Raw genomic sequence first — 17,770 nt, forward strand, 5'->3', positions numbered from 1 at the left:
AGGCTGAGTTTATAGGTCAGGGTGTCAGTCACCCAGTGATTGTATTCTGTTTGTCTTGCAAAATCAGCACTTAAAATGTACACACAAAAAAGTACTAATTGCACTTAAATCCATGCTGGTGTCTTTTAACAAAGGCTTAGCAGTCAAGGGGTTAATTTGTCTCTGTGGTGGTAGTTTTTGTATTTAGAAGATGAAAAATGAAAAGTGATATTGTATGTATATTGTGTGGTTTCAGATCTGTTGCATGGAGTAGTGTGTACCGTCACATGTGCCAATCTCCACAGTATGCCGCTCTTTCTCCTTCTGTCTGTTGCCTTCTGGGTTTATGGTTCTGTCTGTGTTCTGCTCACAGCCTGTGACTTGCCTGGCTGCTGGTGCCGTTTGTCCGCCCCCTGTGTTTGGCTTTGTACACTAGTGGTAGTCCAAATGCCCATCCCCTTCCAGCTTTGTAGATTGCATGAACTAGCAGTGACCCTGAGACTGTCCTGGCTTTACTTGACTGATTGAGGTAGACTTCAGGGCCTGACCAGCATGTTGGGCTAATGTGTAGCTCAGGCATCTGCTGCTTTTTGCAGATGTGGTGTTGCATGTGTGGATCAGTCCAGTCCACACACTTTGACACCTCCTTGAAACTGGAGGTGGCAGGTTGAGCATATCTATTTCATTGAGTTAGATTGTTGCAGGGAAAGTGCACCTGTCAGGTTCTGCCAGCTTCTGACTTTCAAGGAATGGTTGTGATTAATTTGTGATTAATTTGCAACAGAGCGATTCCCCACTGGCTTCGTAGGTGATGCGAGTAACAGTGATCTGATAGTGATGCTCACAGCTTTTTAGGTATGGTGATTTTGCAGTCTTCCAACAGCTTTGTATGATTTATTTTCATTTATATTTCTTTGCTGTCCCATCATGGGCGTGGTATTAATGGCATCATTCCCATGCCACTCATTCTGAGTTCCCCACACACAGCAACACCTGGGTGTGTCTGCCAAGTCTCGGCACTGGAAGTCCACTGGGAGTAATCCATGTTTAGTTGCCAAGAGGCCATGCTCCAGAGGAGACCCTGCTGCTGAGTGACTTTGGTAGTATTCAGTAGCACCTAGTCTGTTTCAACACATGCAGGACACCACCCCATAAGACCCCAGTTGATGACAGGGTCTTTTCCAGTTTCTCGGACAGTGGGAGTGTCAGTTCTTTGATTGTAAGTGTACTCCCCCAGAAATGTAAACCAAAGATCCAAGCAGTGTTCTTAGATTATTATGCCAAGATGCCATCAGACTGCTAGTTGAAACTGACTTATTGGCAGAATCAGTAAGGGCATTAAACTTAAGATACCGTGATCACAAGTGATAGGGGTTTGAAGCCCCATTTTGGCAATGGTGTTGTGTCCTTGGGACAGACACTTTTTTCTCACTCCATTCAGGTATGAAAGGGTACCCGACTTTGGTTGGGGTAGGTTAAAACAACAGAAGGAGAGGACTAAGCCCCACCTTCCTGAACCAAGCCTTAGCCACAGTGGATATGAATTCACTGCCAGAAGGGCATGAATGAAAACAATTAGTGACTTGGCAGCAGTGCATTGTCTCCTCATGTGCTGGTGACCTGACATAATCAGAGTAAAGAGTCTTACCCAAGGACACAATACCACCCCAAAATGGGGCCTCGAAACTTTACACTGGTGATCACTGGATCTGAAGTTCATCACATTGAGTTCAACGGTTCATCACCTAACCGACTCTGCCACGGTGCCTGAACAGATAGTGCTAATGATAGAGAGTGTGCTTAATAGAGTGTGTCAGTCAGAGCAGTTGTAGCAGGTAGATCATGGCCAAACTGAAAAGTACATTTGTCATGTCAGCTGCAAAAGTTGTAATGGAGAGACTGAAATATATAGTTCTGCTATAGGAATTATATTCAGGGGACTACCCACCAGCTGTTGGTGACTCCATGAATATAATTACTGAAATTTTATTTCCGTTATGTTTCCCTAATGACTATAATGGAGAGTTTCAGTTGGGGTTTTTTTCACTTGCAAGACAGATGAATTGAAAAAATGTGTATCTTGTTTTCCATATGAATCGTGCCTTTTTTGTTTGTTGTTGGTTTTTTTGTTTATTATAGAGGCCATATTACTTTCACAAGTTGGTTAGTCAAAGTTATGATAGACTGTTGGATTTGTGAGTTACAACAGGCAAAATCAAACAGATGTGCAGGCCTGTTAGTGTCTAAACTCCCCTCATGTGTATATACAGGTGTAAGAACAAAATTGTACATGAAAGAGCCTGTAATCTGTGTCCATGATTGATAGGTTATGCAAACAAGATAGCCTATCATATACACTCCCTGAAAATGGAGTATAGCTGCTGCCTGTATAGTAGAGTAAAAATGATGTACATATAAAAGCTCACTGGAAGTGAACATTGGAGTTGCAGCCCACAAACACAGAGAAAGAAGAAGAAACTGAAGTTTTGATTTGTCATACATTATCACAGTTCATTTCTTATTAAAAGTAGACTGGACACACAGTTGATAGGATCTGCCAGTCTTGGGAGACTTAATATGGAGTAGTACTCTGGATGGTAATAGATAATAATATCGGGTGTGGCTGGACAAGCGAGTGGGAGTGTGACAGACACCATACTGCACAGGTGGAGTCTGAAGCTGGTCTGTCTGTTCAGCTTAGGGCCTTTCTCCTCAGTCTCTTAGCCTTATAACACTGGGCAAGCGTCTTTCCAACTTGGTGAGCCTTTCTACACTGTCTGCCTCCATGTTGATTGTCCCAAGGCTACAGCCATTGAACCATACAGGGAACATGGAGGATAATAATGTGTCCAAATGAGTTATGTTTTCTCAAGAAATTGCAGCCTATGACTTTTGAGTTTCTTCTTTTCTCTCCCCCGTCCAAACACAGCTGGGCAAATGGTGTCCTGCACCAGGTAAATGGTGTCCTGCAGAGCTGTTGGGAGAAGCAGGGGAAAAGGGTAACATAACCCCCATAGAGAGTAGTCACTGCACTTTGATTATAATGGAACTTAATGGAACTGGGTCGTTAGTAGGCCATGTGTGGCAGAATTGGGTTTTTTGTTTCTTTGTTTATGGTTTTGATTAACTTGAAGTTTGGTGGGGTTTTTAGCAGTCATGGCATCTGATGCTGTGTCTTTGGTGTGTATGCAGTGTTCATACAGGTTCTAAAAGTTTTTAAGATTTTCTTCATTTTTAACGACACCTTTTTTTTTTTCAAGTCTTTAAAAGTCTTTTAAAAATTACCCAGGTGTGTAAAAGTTTTTATATTTGTGTCTAGGTATTGAAAAACGGAAACCCCAAAATTGTTCATTGTTTCTGTGATTTTTTAGAATTATTTCATGATACAAAAGGGTTGTTCCTGCAAAATTCTGTAGAAAAATCCACTTTGATGGGAAAAACAAATAAAACTGCACGCAGGAAAAAGCACAAAAAAATGGGTGGCGCTGTAGTATAGCGACACGCTCTCCATGGGGAGAGCAGCCCAAATGTCACTCAGAGAAATCTGTTGTGATAGAAAGAAATACAAATACAAATATATTTTTTTAATATTATTAAATTGTATCATTAAAAAAAAAACACCAAAAAAACCCTGTATGAACCCTACTTCTCACTGTGGCACTGATGGATAGTGTTGTGTGGGAAAGACTGTGACAGAGCTGTTAATGGTTCAGGTGAAATTCCATAGACCCCCAAAAGATTGTGAAATTTGCATGCAAAGAAAAAAGCTATCTATTCAGTGATTCATTGACACAAAATTAAATTTACCTGTTGGTTTTGATTGAAACCATGAGGCCATTACACTCAAAGCACGAACTCTATGTCGAAAATGAGAGAATTGTGAGTGCAGTCCTGTTAGTGTTACTGTGGAAGAAGAGGAAGCATGTATTTAGAGTGGGCGACATTTTAAACTCAGACAGCAGCAGGGGGCTTGCAACAACCTTATCCAGGAGCTTGCTTTTGATGGAGATCGCTTCAAGAAATATATGCGGCTAACAAGAGAGCAGTTTCCTGATAGAGGGAATCTCATCAGACAAAGCCTGAGCCAAGAAGGGATCTGCACAAAGATTGGTAAAATTTACATGCAGTGTCAGAAGTTTCGCTCAGTCGTGTGAAACAAAAGCGTCACAGTGAAGTTGATGAAAAATTAGTGTCTTTGAATTGAGGCAGTAACAAAAAGGTTGATGCGATTTTTTCCCCCACTCAATGCAAACTTTTGCATGTTCATTTTGCATGGATTTTCGGGTCAATGGAATTTCATCTTCACACCCTGTAACAAGGAGTGGGTGGAGGCGGCACAGCCAGGCACATCATTTGCTGATGAAATCCCATATGAGTTCATATACAGGCTATACTGGTTGAAATAGTAATAATAGTAAGTCTTTTTAGGAGGGGTCTGGTTATGTTCTGTTTGTTTTGTTTTTTTGTTTTGTTTGTTTCTGGCACAAGAGTTCCACTGGTGTTAAATGACCAGATTCAATGATATGCCTCTGCACTTTGTAAGAGTTACTACTGCTCTTTCTTCTTTATGTAAGATACATATATATATATATATATGTGTGTGTGTGTGTGTGTGTGTGAGAGAGAGAGAGAGAGAGAGCACTGAATGTGTACAATTCCTACATCTTTTGCTGTATTTCTAATCAAAAGCAACTGGAGAAAAAAGAAGTGGAGTTGTTGATGGAGTGCCTATCCTCTTGGTCCATTGCACTAGTCCTCAGCAACTTCCTTTTACCCAGAGATCAGACATGTATGATGATAGTTGACCATTGGAACAGCCCGTGTCAACTGCTGTCCTGACTTTCTGGGTTAGAATTTAGTGGAGAGAGTCTTGCCGAAGTTACATCCCCACTCTCGCAGCCAAAACGACTTTCGGACAGTTGGTGTTGGGATGGTCCCCAAAAGCCAACTAAGCACCAAGGCCATTGCTCTTACAGCCAGTGCAGTATTGCATCTAAAGTTTTGAGAGTCATAGACCTTCAGAAAAGACTAAGCTGTAAATGAATTCCCATTGCAGTGGAGAAACCATTGATCATACAGCATTTTGCTGTTGGCCAAAATGTGAGCATTGAGCCATATCAGCCATACAGCAGTGATAACCAGCCAGGGGAATTTTGCCTCTTAAGGCTTCTGGTTGAGAAGTGTGATATTCACATGCTGGTTGGTGATTCATTTGTACAGGGTTTGTACAGTCATGGAACTCTGAAAAAGTCTTGAGGAAAATGGGAGAACCATTTCCTGGGCTGGAAAAGTCTGGGGGGAAAACAGGATTTGGCTTTCAGGGCATGGAAAAGCTTCAATTTTCAACAAAACCTTTTACTAGTACCATTCAACAAAGAGCTTTATGTATTTAAAGGGGAGGGGGGGATTATGAACATCAACTATTCAACACCGGGATAACCACTGATATTTTTTGCCTTGGTGATAGCAAATTTTAGTTCAGTTTGGTTTTGTATTTGGCCATGGAAATTTATCATTCTGGAAAAGATCTGAGAAAAGTGCGGAATTTTGTGTTGTCACATCTGTGGGAACCATGAAATCAGCTCCTATAGGACAGAGTGGTTCCAGGTAGTGAAGGATTGGAATGGATGGAATATTTGTCCCATGTTGTGTTTATCAGGTACTGCCCATAATGGGCAGGACAGCTTTCTTTCCCTTGTCTACTTGGCTTTTAGAATTTGCACATTGTAAATATTGGATTAGAAAAAAAAAAATTTCTTAATTAAGTCGCTTTTTAGCTGCTGGGATAAAAGAAAGACTAACATATATAACTGATTAAAAAGAATACTAAAAACACATATTCCTGATTTCTAAAAGGGGTTTGGGTTTAGTCAAAAAAAAACTATCACCTCAGGATAGTTTTGCTTACTGGTACTCTCTCTCTCTCTCTCTCTCTCTCTGTGTCTCTCTCTCTGTGTCTCTCTCTCTCTCTTTTTTTTTATTTTTTTTTAAAACCACTCAACTTAAAAAGAAGCAGGCTGTTTTGGAAAAGGTATGGACTGTTTACTTTGAAGGTAAGATTGTCGCTGGTAACTAGGGTACATGGATTGATCTCATCAGTGGAGAGTTGTGGAAGGTGGTGGTGGGTGTGACCAGAAAGTCGGGGCAAGTTGTCCTGGTGAAACAGCCAATTCCTATCTCTGTTGGTTGTAACCCCAGGGTCAAACTTGGCTAGCGCAGATTAACCTCGAGGTCTGTTTTGACTGGCCTGGAATGACCTCCAAGACTAAACTTCAGCTAATCAGAATTGATCCCCCAGTGGGATTTACCCCCTGCCCAGCCCCCTATAATGAATATTTGGGTCATTTTAGTTTAGCTTGAAATGACCCTCTTTGGGTAATTTTGGTCCACTCTAGGCTATCAAAGTTAAACTTCCCCCTACCACCCACATCTTCTATTATGATTATGAGTAAGGGGTCATGTCAGTAAAGGCTGACCCAGAACAAACCCCACCCCCCTCCCAATTCTATTTTCAATCAATACTTGATTAAGGGGGTAATTTTCTACTGCAGGGGTCTATCTTGAACAGCCATAATAGACCGCAGGGGTGGGGATGGGGTTAATTTGGCTAGCCCAGAATGATCCAAGGGTAAAACTCAGCAGGTGGGGGGTAGTTGCAGGCTGTTTCACCAGCAGTGCCTCGGTTGCTCCATCAAAAATGTTATGAACCCCTTGACTGCTGCTGACAAGTTTGCTCATTATCATGATGATGTGTAGGGAGGCAAAAGGAAAAGCTTCCCAGCAGTTGATGTTGAGCCAACTGTTCCTTTTTATCTGTTCACAGCATTATGTTCTTTTAAAGGGCAACCAGCATTGTTGGATGTCATACATGTTGACCTGTTAGCTTGTGTTTATAGGTGACTCTGTCACTCTAGAAGGCTTACATGCACTTATGCATGCATGCATGCACACACTGACAATCCACACATACACACACAATAAAGCACTATAATTTTGATTCACTCACTGATGTAACAACTTATCGACACAATTGACTTGCACACCTACTTACTGAAACTGATTGATATAATCTTGAATAAACATGTTTGATGACCTAAGTAACTGATTATTTTATCACAAATGCATTCAAGGTTATTTAAAGAAGGCAAAAGAGGCATAAAAATACAATATTGTGAGACATTTGCTGGCATCAAAATAGAATGTTGTGAAACATTTGCTCCAGACACAAAAATAGAATGTTAGGAAACTTTTGCTGGAGAATTTACGGAACTTTGGCATTGAGTATAATTATTATCTGAAGTCCATCCCTCTCTCCGCCCCCTTCACTTTTCTTTTTATTTACTTGATGCTTTGTGAGTGTGTTGCTTTTATTGAGAGTGTTTGGTCGTTGGTAATACAGTGGAGTAAAAGGACAAGTGAATGAACAACTCGATTTCCTGTCTTTGAACAGTACATTAAAATCTCTTTGTATCTTTTTAAAAGCCTTGAACATTGATTATTTGAAGGGTATCACTCAGCACATTACAGTGTTGTGAAATATTCAGTCCTACACACTACACATTTCCAGCTTCCTTTGGTTCTACTGTACAGGATAATGATGATGAACATTCTGAAAAAGCTGTCTCTGCAACTAACCCTGTAAACTGCTGTATTGTATGCATTTTATTATATTTGAAAACTAATTTTAAGTCTAAACATATATCACTGCTTTTGTAATTAAGATCATTATTGTGAACCCAGTTTATAATATGTAGTGTATATAATGTATAAACTGTAATCAGTGTACTTTTGGAAATGTTACAAACATTTGAATATAGTTAGGGGAAAGTTGCTAATGGAAAGTTGTTAATAAAGTTGAATAAATTTATATATATATATATATATGATATACATATATCAGAAGAGACTGTGATGCCTGATTAAAGTTAACATGTGTGTAACATATTCTTGTTTATTCTGTACTGTTAAAAGACAGATGCTGTTTGAGTTCTTGAATCAAGCTAAAAATGTTTTCTTTCCTTTTTTTCATTTGTTACTATTTATGTTTTTGTGTGGTATTACTATATTAACAAAACAGGCAGGCACATGCCAATACCTGATCTTTGCCTCGATAATTTGTGAAGTGGTCATGTATGTACAGAATTTACTTATAGGCTCTGAGTAGTATTCTGTGTAAATGTGTATGTACTCACCTTACCTGTTTTGAAAGTGGTATGACATGTAAAATCAGTCAGCCGTGTGACACAGAGAAATAGATAGATAAAAGGCTTACAGTGTGACAGTATGTGTGGCGCCTTTGCTGGTTTGAATGGTGTGTGCACTGTGGTGGAGGTTGTGTGTAGCATGATTAGCAGTGTTGTTAGTAGTGTGTATGTGTCTGTACGTTTGTACACAATTATGCGTATGTGCGTGTTTGTGGCGGTGTGCACAAGTTCGCTGAATGTGGCCCATTTTTATTCATTTATTTCTGTCATTTTGCCTTTTGTTTGTCTTTCATTTTATGACATTTAAAAAAAAAAAAAAGTGACAAGTGCCTGGGTTTATACATAGGTCAGGCATTTCCTTCTTTTCTTTTTTTTTCTTTTTTTTCTTTTTTTTTTTAATGCTGACATGTAGTGTATTCATGCCCTCACGCTTTGACACCACCTTGAAAAGGAAACAGAAACTGGCAGTCATGGCCGAGTGGTTGAAGTGTGACAGGGGTTTGTTATGTGTGGTGGTTTTGCAGTAGTCCTGCCAAGTCCCCGGGCATTGAGAGCGAGATCATCATGATGAACAGCGTTTACAAGGAACGCTTCCCTAAGGTAAGGCAGAGGATGGGTCTCTGAACACACACAACATGCACACAGACATGTGTAGCCATGCATGCGCGAACACACACATTCACCCACACAACCACACAGCGACAACCCCCCCACCCCCACCCCCCCCCCCCCCAAACATACACACACTCTTCACACTTACACTCACATACCACATATTGGCCATACACACACACACTCTCTCTCTCTCTCTCTCTCTCTCTCTCTCTCTCTCTCTCATCCACATGCACACAGCACACACATACACATCTCTGCACACACACACACACACACACACCGTCTGCACACACACCTGCATGCATACTTACAAACGCATACCTATACCCTCCCCTTCCCTTTATCTTAAGTCTTGTTTTACCACTGACACTGTAAACCCTTGTGAACACTTTCTTCTGTCACAGTCTTCTTTCAGTCTTTTACCACTGGCACTGTAGAAACTTACAGTCACTCACTTCGATTACAGTCTTGTTTTACCACTGATGCTTACAGTCTGGTTTTACCACTGACAATGTAGAAACTCTTTCAAACACTTTATTTTATCACAGTCTTGTTTTACTGTTGATATACTGTTGAAACTCTTGAGAACACTTTGTTCTACCACACAGTCTAGTTCCACCACTGACACTGTTCAATCACACAGTCTATTTCCACTACTAACACTGTAGAAACTCTTTTGAACACTTTGTTGTACCCCAAGTCTTGTTTTACTGCTGACACTTTTGAAAGCTTGCAGTCACTTTATTCTATCACAGTCTTGTTTCACCATGTAGAAACTTACTGTGACCACTGTGCTCAGGCCACGGCCCAGATGGAGGAGAGGCTGCGTCAGTTTGTGTCGGCCAACCAGACGCTGGACGGGGAGCAGGAGAGTAATGCGGTGCTGAGCTTCCTTCACCACCAGGTGCTGCAGTTGGCCAACGACTGCCTGACCAAGTCACATGACAAGATGGTCACCCGCGCCTACTTCTACGAGCTCCTCGACAACCTGGAGAAACTGCTGGTGGACGTGAGTGTGAGGGGAGGGAGGGGGTCGGGAAGTGGGGGATTGGGGGGTGGGCAGGGGGGTCTCTGCGTGGGAAGTTTGGGGTGGTGTCAGGTCAAAATGACATATCAAAGGAAAAAGGGTAAAGTTAAATTGGTGTTTTGGGGGGTGGAGAGTTGAAATTCTGTTGATGGAAAATCGCACACATAAATAGCAAATAAGCATATACTACCTGTAGGATGGGATGGGTCATTGTGGGGGTGGTCCCCTCTGGGATTGGTGGTCCCCTCTGGGATGGGGTAGTCTTCTTTAGGGGTGGAGTGCTCAGGGGTACAGTGAAGCCAGAGAAATTCAATATGGACATCTATTTGGTGGTAACTGGACTACACACACACACACACACACACACACACTCTTACAGATACACACACTCTTACACACGCACGCACGCACACACACACACATACATGCGCGCACACACACACACACACACACACACACACACTCAAATTCTCTTATACACAAACACACAACACAACACACAGTCTTTCATGCTCATATACACATACGGACACAAACCCACATCTACAGTCTGTCTTCCTCTCCCTTCCTTCAGGGGAAAGAAATGTTATTCATAATTTTGGGAAACCAACCCCTCCACACACACACACACACACCCGTAAAAAAAAAAAAAAAAAAAGAAAAAAAAAGCTCAGCATGACGCAGACAGTAGGAAGGTAGAATACACTGTGGTGTATGAGGGAACTGGTATGTGTTGATGGCAGGCACGTGAACGGTCTCTGGACGCCTACAAGAACCTGTACCCTCTGATCAAACAGTTCCTGCTGATCCTCTCTAGACCCATCCGACTGCTGGAATGTCTGGTAAGTGGTGTGTGTGTGTATGCTTGTGTGAGTGGTCAAGCAAGAGTAGGTTCTCTGAACATGGTCATTTGCCATCTACATAATTATCTTCATTGTGTCACATTTTAATGCATTTACTAATATTTTATTTGGTGTCATATACTGTACCATGTCAGACTGATGCAAACTATGCCTATCGGTTTGCTATGTTAATTGGTTTATTTAGTTAAGTTTAGTTTATTTCATTTCACTTTATTTTATTGTTTTGTATAAACCCAACACAACAAGCTGCAACACTAGCCAAGTTGAACACCATTTGGAAGGACAAGGCAGTCAAGCTCAGCTCAAAGATAAGACTCATGCGTTCCCTTATCTACTCAGTTCTCCTGTATGCTTGTGAAACATGGACCCTTACAGCAGAATTAGAGAAGAGGATTCAGGCCTCAGAAATGAGATGCTTCAGAAGACTGCTTGGCATCTCTTACAAAGACCACATAACCAATGAGGAAGTCAAAAACAGAATAAGGCAAGCCATTGGTCCCTATGAAGATCTTCTCACCACCATCAAGAGGCGCAAATTAAAATGGTTCGTCCACGTAACAAGAGGAGAGGGGCTTGCCAAGACAGTGCTCCAGGGAACAGTCAGAGGAGGAAGGAAGAGAGGAAGACAGAAGAAGAGATGGGAAGACAACATCACAGAATGGACAGGATTGAAGCTGAGCGAGGCAGTCAAATGTGCGAAAGACAGGGACGGATGGAGAGGACTGGTTGACAGGTCATCTGTAGCGCCCCAACGGCAACCGCCATGGGGCAGCTGAGCTGAGCTGAGATAAACCCAAGCTCAGGGCTCCCACCACCACTTAGGGTTTGTGTTGTAGGGCATCTGGTTTTTTCCTTAGAGCAGAAGCGTTGTAGCTTGTATTGATCATTCCACACTCTTTGACACCTTAAAAATGAAAGTGCTGGAAATTTCCTCTTTTTTATCCCTCTCTTTATTTATGGCTTTTTTCCCTTTCTTTCTGTTCCTCTAGTTTTCAGAGTTTGTTTCTTTCAATTCCTATGACTTGTTAGTGGCTAGTCCTGTGTACTGGGCTTGGCAACAAGCAACAGTGGTGATAGTATAATCATACAACAATGTTGGCACACTGTTGACAGGAGTTCAACCCTGAGGAGTTCTACATGTTGCTGGAGGCGGCAGAGGGCCAGGCCAAGCAGACCCTGAAGGCCGAGATCCCCCAGTACATCATTGGCAAACTGGGGCTGGACAAGGACCCCCTTGCTGGTAGGTGGTCCCCCCTGCCCCCTCTCTCAACACAAACCATGGGCAGAAGGAATCTCTGAATAACTAGATATCTTATTTTCCTTTGGTACTGACAGGCATGTATATGATACTGCTGCTTATACATCCATCTGTCCCCCAGCCCCGCTCAGCATGTGTTCTGGAAACATTTCTTCCACACAAATGTCTGTCACACATTAAACTTTTTTTCTTTTCTTCATCAGCTGTGTTACTCTGATTTTTCTTACTCCAGACAGATGTGAATGGGTCCCTGACTAAAGCAACGAAGGTTAAAATGGCAGAGATGATTTTGCCCCACCTTCCTTTGCCAAGCTCTGTATACAGTGGATATAAATTCACTGCCCTAGTGACTGAAAATGGGTATGGGATCTTTAATCATTGGTGCATACATGCTGGCCACTCGCCTATCCTCTCACGCACACACACACACACATGCACATACAAATGCACGCACACGCATGCACACACATAATTTAGCTGCCAAGTGTAGTACTGGGAATATGGATGTGGTGTGACAGTGGAAGTGGTTGTGTTCTGTGAGGTGTATTTGTGATGTTTTTTCTCCTCTGTTGATTTGAGTGGTTTTCAGCTCATGGGTGCGTGTGTGTAGGGTTGAGAGTGTTTTTTTCATTTTCAGGTGTGGCTACATATTGAGTCTAAATTGAGAAATATGCTTTACAAATGCCATTATTATTATTAATGTTATTATGATCATAACCATGGTGTGTCGCCATTGGTGTGTTGCAGACCTGAGTGGCATCACACCTACAGAAATACTGGATGTGGGGCCTGTGCCGCCAGAACCTGAGAAGGTGGAGGAAGAGGAGCCGGAGGTCAGTTTTGTTTCCCCCTTTTTTATTCTTATTGTTTTAAATCATTTATTTTGTAATTATATTTTTATATTAGATTTTATACATTATATTTCCTGTTTAAGTCCTTGACTGCTGCTGATGAGTATGGTTGTCAGTGAAAGGCTGTCACCTCACTGAGATGACTTGATGTCTGTCACTGCTTTGTATTTGGATGGCTCCACTTGGGATTATATTACTTTTGATCAGTAAAATCAGTGATCCCATTGATGAGTAGCCAAAAAGTGGGGGTTAGGGGGTGCACGGGAGGGGTGGTACCTCTAGAGGGGGGGCTTGTCACGCTCTTCTGGGAGTGGTTCGTCCTCTGTTGGTCCCCACCGGCACCCAGCTCTCACCTATGGGTCCTAGAAGCTGCTAGCATGCGGCAGCGCCCAACCCCCGGACAACGGCTTTGACAGGTTGGCTAAACTAGGTGAGGGTAGCCGATGGGTCTCAAACCCTTGGTGAGTTAGGGCTTGTCTACCCAGGCATGTGAAGACTGGATCCGGCGGACTCTGCGGAAGAAACCTTCATGGTTCAACGGAGAGGAAGGCGGTTGCAGCAGAGCACTGTGGAGTGCTGAGGGCAGGATGAGGCACATAGAACATCCTGGTCATCCACTGCATCCGTTTCCATCTCCAGTCGTCTTGACCTCGTCTTGCCACTGGATACAGATGGTCTCGGACAAGAGAGTGAGGTTGACGGTGCGCAACTCCTCCTCACTATAAACAAAGTCATCGCGCAAGTCATCAGTCATCCTTCATCCCATACCATCATTTTCCCCAAGGCCTGTGGCGACAGGCGAGCAATGAAGCGACAGGTGTGGGTACACTGGCAATCGTAGCCGCGGACCTGCACACAGGTGGCTCGGGCCATAGGGTCGTTTTTCACCGACTGAAGCAGCGGTGGAGATTGGCAGCCCCCTGAGCGACTGAGCAGCCCTCTTCATGAAAGCACTGCTCACCTCCATGGCATGAGGAAGGGGCTAGAAAAGGTGCCCTAAACATTGCCTGCTCCACACCACCCTAGTCAGCATACCGCGGCTGACGGGGACCCTACTCAAGTGGTCGACACACAAAGGAAAGAAAGAAGAAAACAAGGAGCACCCCATTGACCATTGCCACATGGAACGTGCGTACGCTTCTGGACAGAGGCGACTCAGCCAGACCACAGAGACGCACAGCACTCATTGCGAGTGAATTAGCCAGGTACAACATTGACATCGCTGCCTTAAGGGAGACCAGACTGGCAGAAGAAGGCGAACTCTGTGAGCGAGGCGCAGGCTACACCTTCTTTTGGAGTGGTTGCGGACCTGAAGAGAGACGTGAGGCTGGAGTTGGTTTTGCAGTGAAGACAACCCTCGTTGGCAAGCTGGCTGGCCCCCCGAAAGGAGTGAACGATCGCCTGATTACGATGAAACTCCCTATATGCAACGGGAAGAAGTATACCACCATTGTCAGCGCCTACGCGCCCACCGTGACCAACCCAGATGAGATCAAGGACAAGTTCTACGAGGACCTGAACACTGTCATCACCACTGTTCCCAACGCAGACAAGCTCATCAATCTTGGTGACTTTAACGCGAGAGTTGGTTGTGACAGCACCTCCTGGGAAGGAGTGATTGGGAAGCATGGGGTTGGTAACTGTAACAGCAATGGCCAACTACTTCTCCAGACATGTGCTGAGCACGACCTTCTTATCACAAACACCATCTTCTGCCTCCCTACCCATAACAGGACGTCATGGATGTATCCTCGCTCTGGGCATTGGCATCTCATCGGCTTTGTCATCGTCAGGAAGAGGGACAGGCAGGACGTACGAGTCACGAGGGCCATGTGCGGCGCCGAGTGCTGGACAGACCACCGCCTTATCGTCTCCAAACTCAACCTCCGCATCCAGCCCAAGAGACGGCCTCAGGGCATGAAAGCACTCAAACGCCTGAATGTCAACAAGCTGGAGCTAGGCAACATAAAGCAGAGCTTTGCTGACACCCTGGAGGAACGCCTTGAGTCCACCGTGCTGGACAACCAGAATGTGGAGGCAGCATGGGGCGCACTGCATGAGATGGTGTACAACACTGCCATGGAGTGCCTGGGGCCTTCTGTCAGGAAGCACAAAGACTGAGATCAAGCAGCTGCTAGAAGACAAACGCCAAGCCTACAGAGCCCACATTGAAGATCCCAAGTCACAGTCAAAGACATACTGAAGAGCGCACGCAGCACCATCCAGCTGAAGCTGTGGCAGATGCAGGATTCCTGGTTGAGCAACAATGCTGATGAGATCCAGGGCTTTACAGACAGGAACGACATGAAGAACTTCTGTAACGGCCTGAAAGAAGTCTACGGTCCCACCACCTCCAGATCTGCTCCACTCCTCAGTGCTGATGGTTCTACCCTGATCACTGACAAGGACGGGATCCTTGAGAGATGGGCTGAACACTTTGACAGTGTACTGAACCGCCCCTCCACCATCAGTGATGAAGCCATCGACCGCCTCCCCCAGGTGCCAGTCAGTGAGTCGTTGGATGCCATTCCAACTTTGGAGGAGACCCAGAAAGCTATCCGTCTGCTATCCAATGGCAAAGCCCCTGGCTCAGACTCCATTCCAGATGAGGTCTACAAAGAAGGTGGTATGGCGCTGACTGAGAAGCTTCATCAGCTGTTCCAGCTCATCTGGCAGCATGAGGCAGTTCCACAGGACTTCAAAGATGCTTCCATCATACACCTGTACAAGCGCAAAGGAAATCGTCAGGCCTGTGACAACCATCGTGGAATATCCGAGCTGTCCGTCGCAGGCAAGACTCTGGCCAGAGTGCTACTCAACCGTCTCATAGCGCACCTTGAGCAAGGTCTCCTACCAGAGAGCCAGTGTGGCTTCCGGAAAGAATGCGGGACTATTGACATGGTGTTTGCTGCTAGGCAGCTCCAGGAGTAGTGTCAGGAACAGAACGCCGACCTTTACTCCACCTATGTCGATCTGACCAAGGCCTTCGATACTGTTAGCAAAGATGGCCTTTGGAGAATCATGGCGAAGTATGGATGTCCCAGAAAGTTCATCACCATCATACGGCAGCTACATGATGGGATGCTGACCCGAGTCCAAGACAACGGAGAGACTTCAGAACCATTCCCTGTCTCCAACGGAGTCAAGCAATCTCATGTTTGCAGCCATGCTGACAGATGCCTTCAGAGACGCTGACGTAGGCATTGGCATCAGGTACCGCACAGATGGCTCACTCTTCAACCTCAGGAGGCTTCAAGCAAAAACCAAGGTGAGGACAGACACTGTCAACGACTTCCTGTTTGCTGATGACTGTGCTCTCAATGCTGCCTCCGAAGCTGACATGCAACACAGTGTCGATAAGTTCTCTGCTGCCTGTGACAACTTTGGCCTCACAATCAGCACAAAGAAGACTGAGGTGATGCACCAGCCAGCTCCAGGAAAGCCTTACGTTGAACCAAACATCTTCATCAACGGGCAACGACTGAACGCGGTGGACAGGTTCACATACCTGGGCAGTACACTCTCTCGCACAGTTGTCATCAACGACGAGGTGAATGCCAGACTTGCCAAAGCCAGCGCTGCCTTTGGCAGACTCCATAAGAACGTTTGGAACAGGAGAGGCATCACCCTGGAGACGAAGCTCAAAGTATACAAGGCCATAGTTATCACCACACTGCTCTATGGATGTGAATCATGGACGGTCTACAAACGCCACACCAAAAAGCTGAACCACTTCCACACCACCAGCCTCAGAAAACTTCTCGGCATAAAGTGGCAAGAGAAGATTCCTGACACAGAGGTGCTCACTCGTGCAAACTTGCCCAGCATCTACACCATCTTGATGCAGGCCCAGCTGCGCTGGGCAGGCCATGTAGTTCGCATGCCAGCCACCGGCTCCCCAAGAAACTGCTGTATGGAGAACTCCAACATGGCAAGCGCTGCCATGGAGGCCAAAAGAAGCGCTTCAAAGACACTCTTAAAGCTTCTCTGAAGGCCTTAGCATCAGCCACGACACATGGGAGCTGAATGCAATGGACAGACCAAAGTGGCGTTCAGTTGTCCACAAAGGCGCCAAATCCTGTGAGGCCAACAGAATCGCTGCAGCAGAGCAACGCAGACAGGCCAGGAAAAGCAGTGCCAGCAAGTCCCCGACAGCCACCACCATCCCCTGTCCACACTGCGTCAGAACCTTCCGGGTGCGGATTGGCCTGACCAATCATCTGCGCACCCACAGATCCCAACCCACCCACCCCCAGGATGACTAGATGGTCCTCGTCGATCCCGACGGACGAACCACACAGCCAAAAAGTAATGTTTCAGAGTCTTGCCACTCTGATCTTGTTCCACCATTTTTCAGCAGTCGGGGTAGAAATTAAAGGCACATGGAATAAAAATGTAATTTAGATTAACTGAAATTTAAGGTAATGTTTACAGGTTGGGGGAGAATGAAACAGTAAACGCGTCATTTCTTGTGCAGTGGAATAGTTCTTTCTCAGTCTCTGGAGTTGACACTTGGAATGAGCTCAGTCTTTTGATTGATCAAACCCTTGCATTCTGCTTTTTAAAGTCCAGCCTTAAAGCCAATAACTTTCCGAAATATTTCCTCCCCCCCAACCTCTCACCTCTTCATTTGACTGTTTCTTTTGCTTTTTGTTTACATTTGTTTATATGTTTTCTCTTTCATCCCTTTTCAGAGTTACACAAGCATGTGCAAGTTGTGATTAGGAAGTGCGGTGATTTATCTCCACACAAGATTCAACACTGTTACACAAAATATTTATCATTATGATTCTGCCTGTGCTTTTTCAGGCCAGAGAGATCCAGAAGATCATCAAGAGTCATCCACCCACCGAAGAAGACTTTGAGAACATCAAACTGATCAGCAACGGGGCTTACGCGTGAGTTGGTTTCTTCCTTTGTCTTTTCATTTTTAGTTATATTAGACGTGTAATGCAAGTAAGTTTATTGCTCCA

At 44.4% G+C, this 17,770-nt stretch overlaps 1 protein-coding gene across 1 annotated transcript in view; it reads left to right on the forward strand.

Annotated features, from left to right (window-relative positions):
- The window catches only part of LOC143279960 (microtubule-associated serine/threonine-protein kinase 3-like), a 182,728-nt gene that overhangs the window by 118,795 nt on the left and 46,163 nt on the right, over positions 1-17,770 (forward strand). Inside the window, 7 exon segments of the mRNA XM_076584340.1 lie at positions 236-283; positions 8,708-8,783; positions 9,598-9,807; positions 10,569-10,667; positions 11,802-11,928; positions 12,694-12,779; positions 17,607-17,695. Coding sequence (XP_076440455.1) covers positions 236-283; positions 8,708-8,783; positions 9,598-9,807; positions 10,569-10,667; positions 11,802-11,928; positions 12,694-12,779; positions 17,607-17,695 — 735 coding nt within the window.

Source organism: Babylonia areolata, chromosome 3 (assembly GCF_041734735.1).
Source record: "Babylonia areolata isolate BAREFJ2019XMU chromosome 3, ASM4173473v1, whole genome shotgun sequence".
Taxonomy (NCBI): domain Eukaryota; kingdom Metazoa; phylum Mollusca; class Gastropoda; order Neogastropoda; family Buccinidae; genus Babylonia; species Babylonia areolata.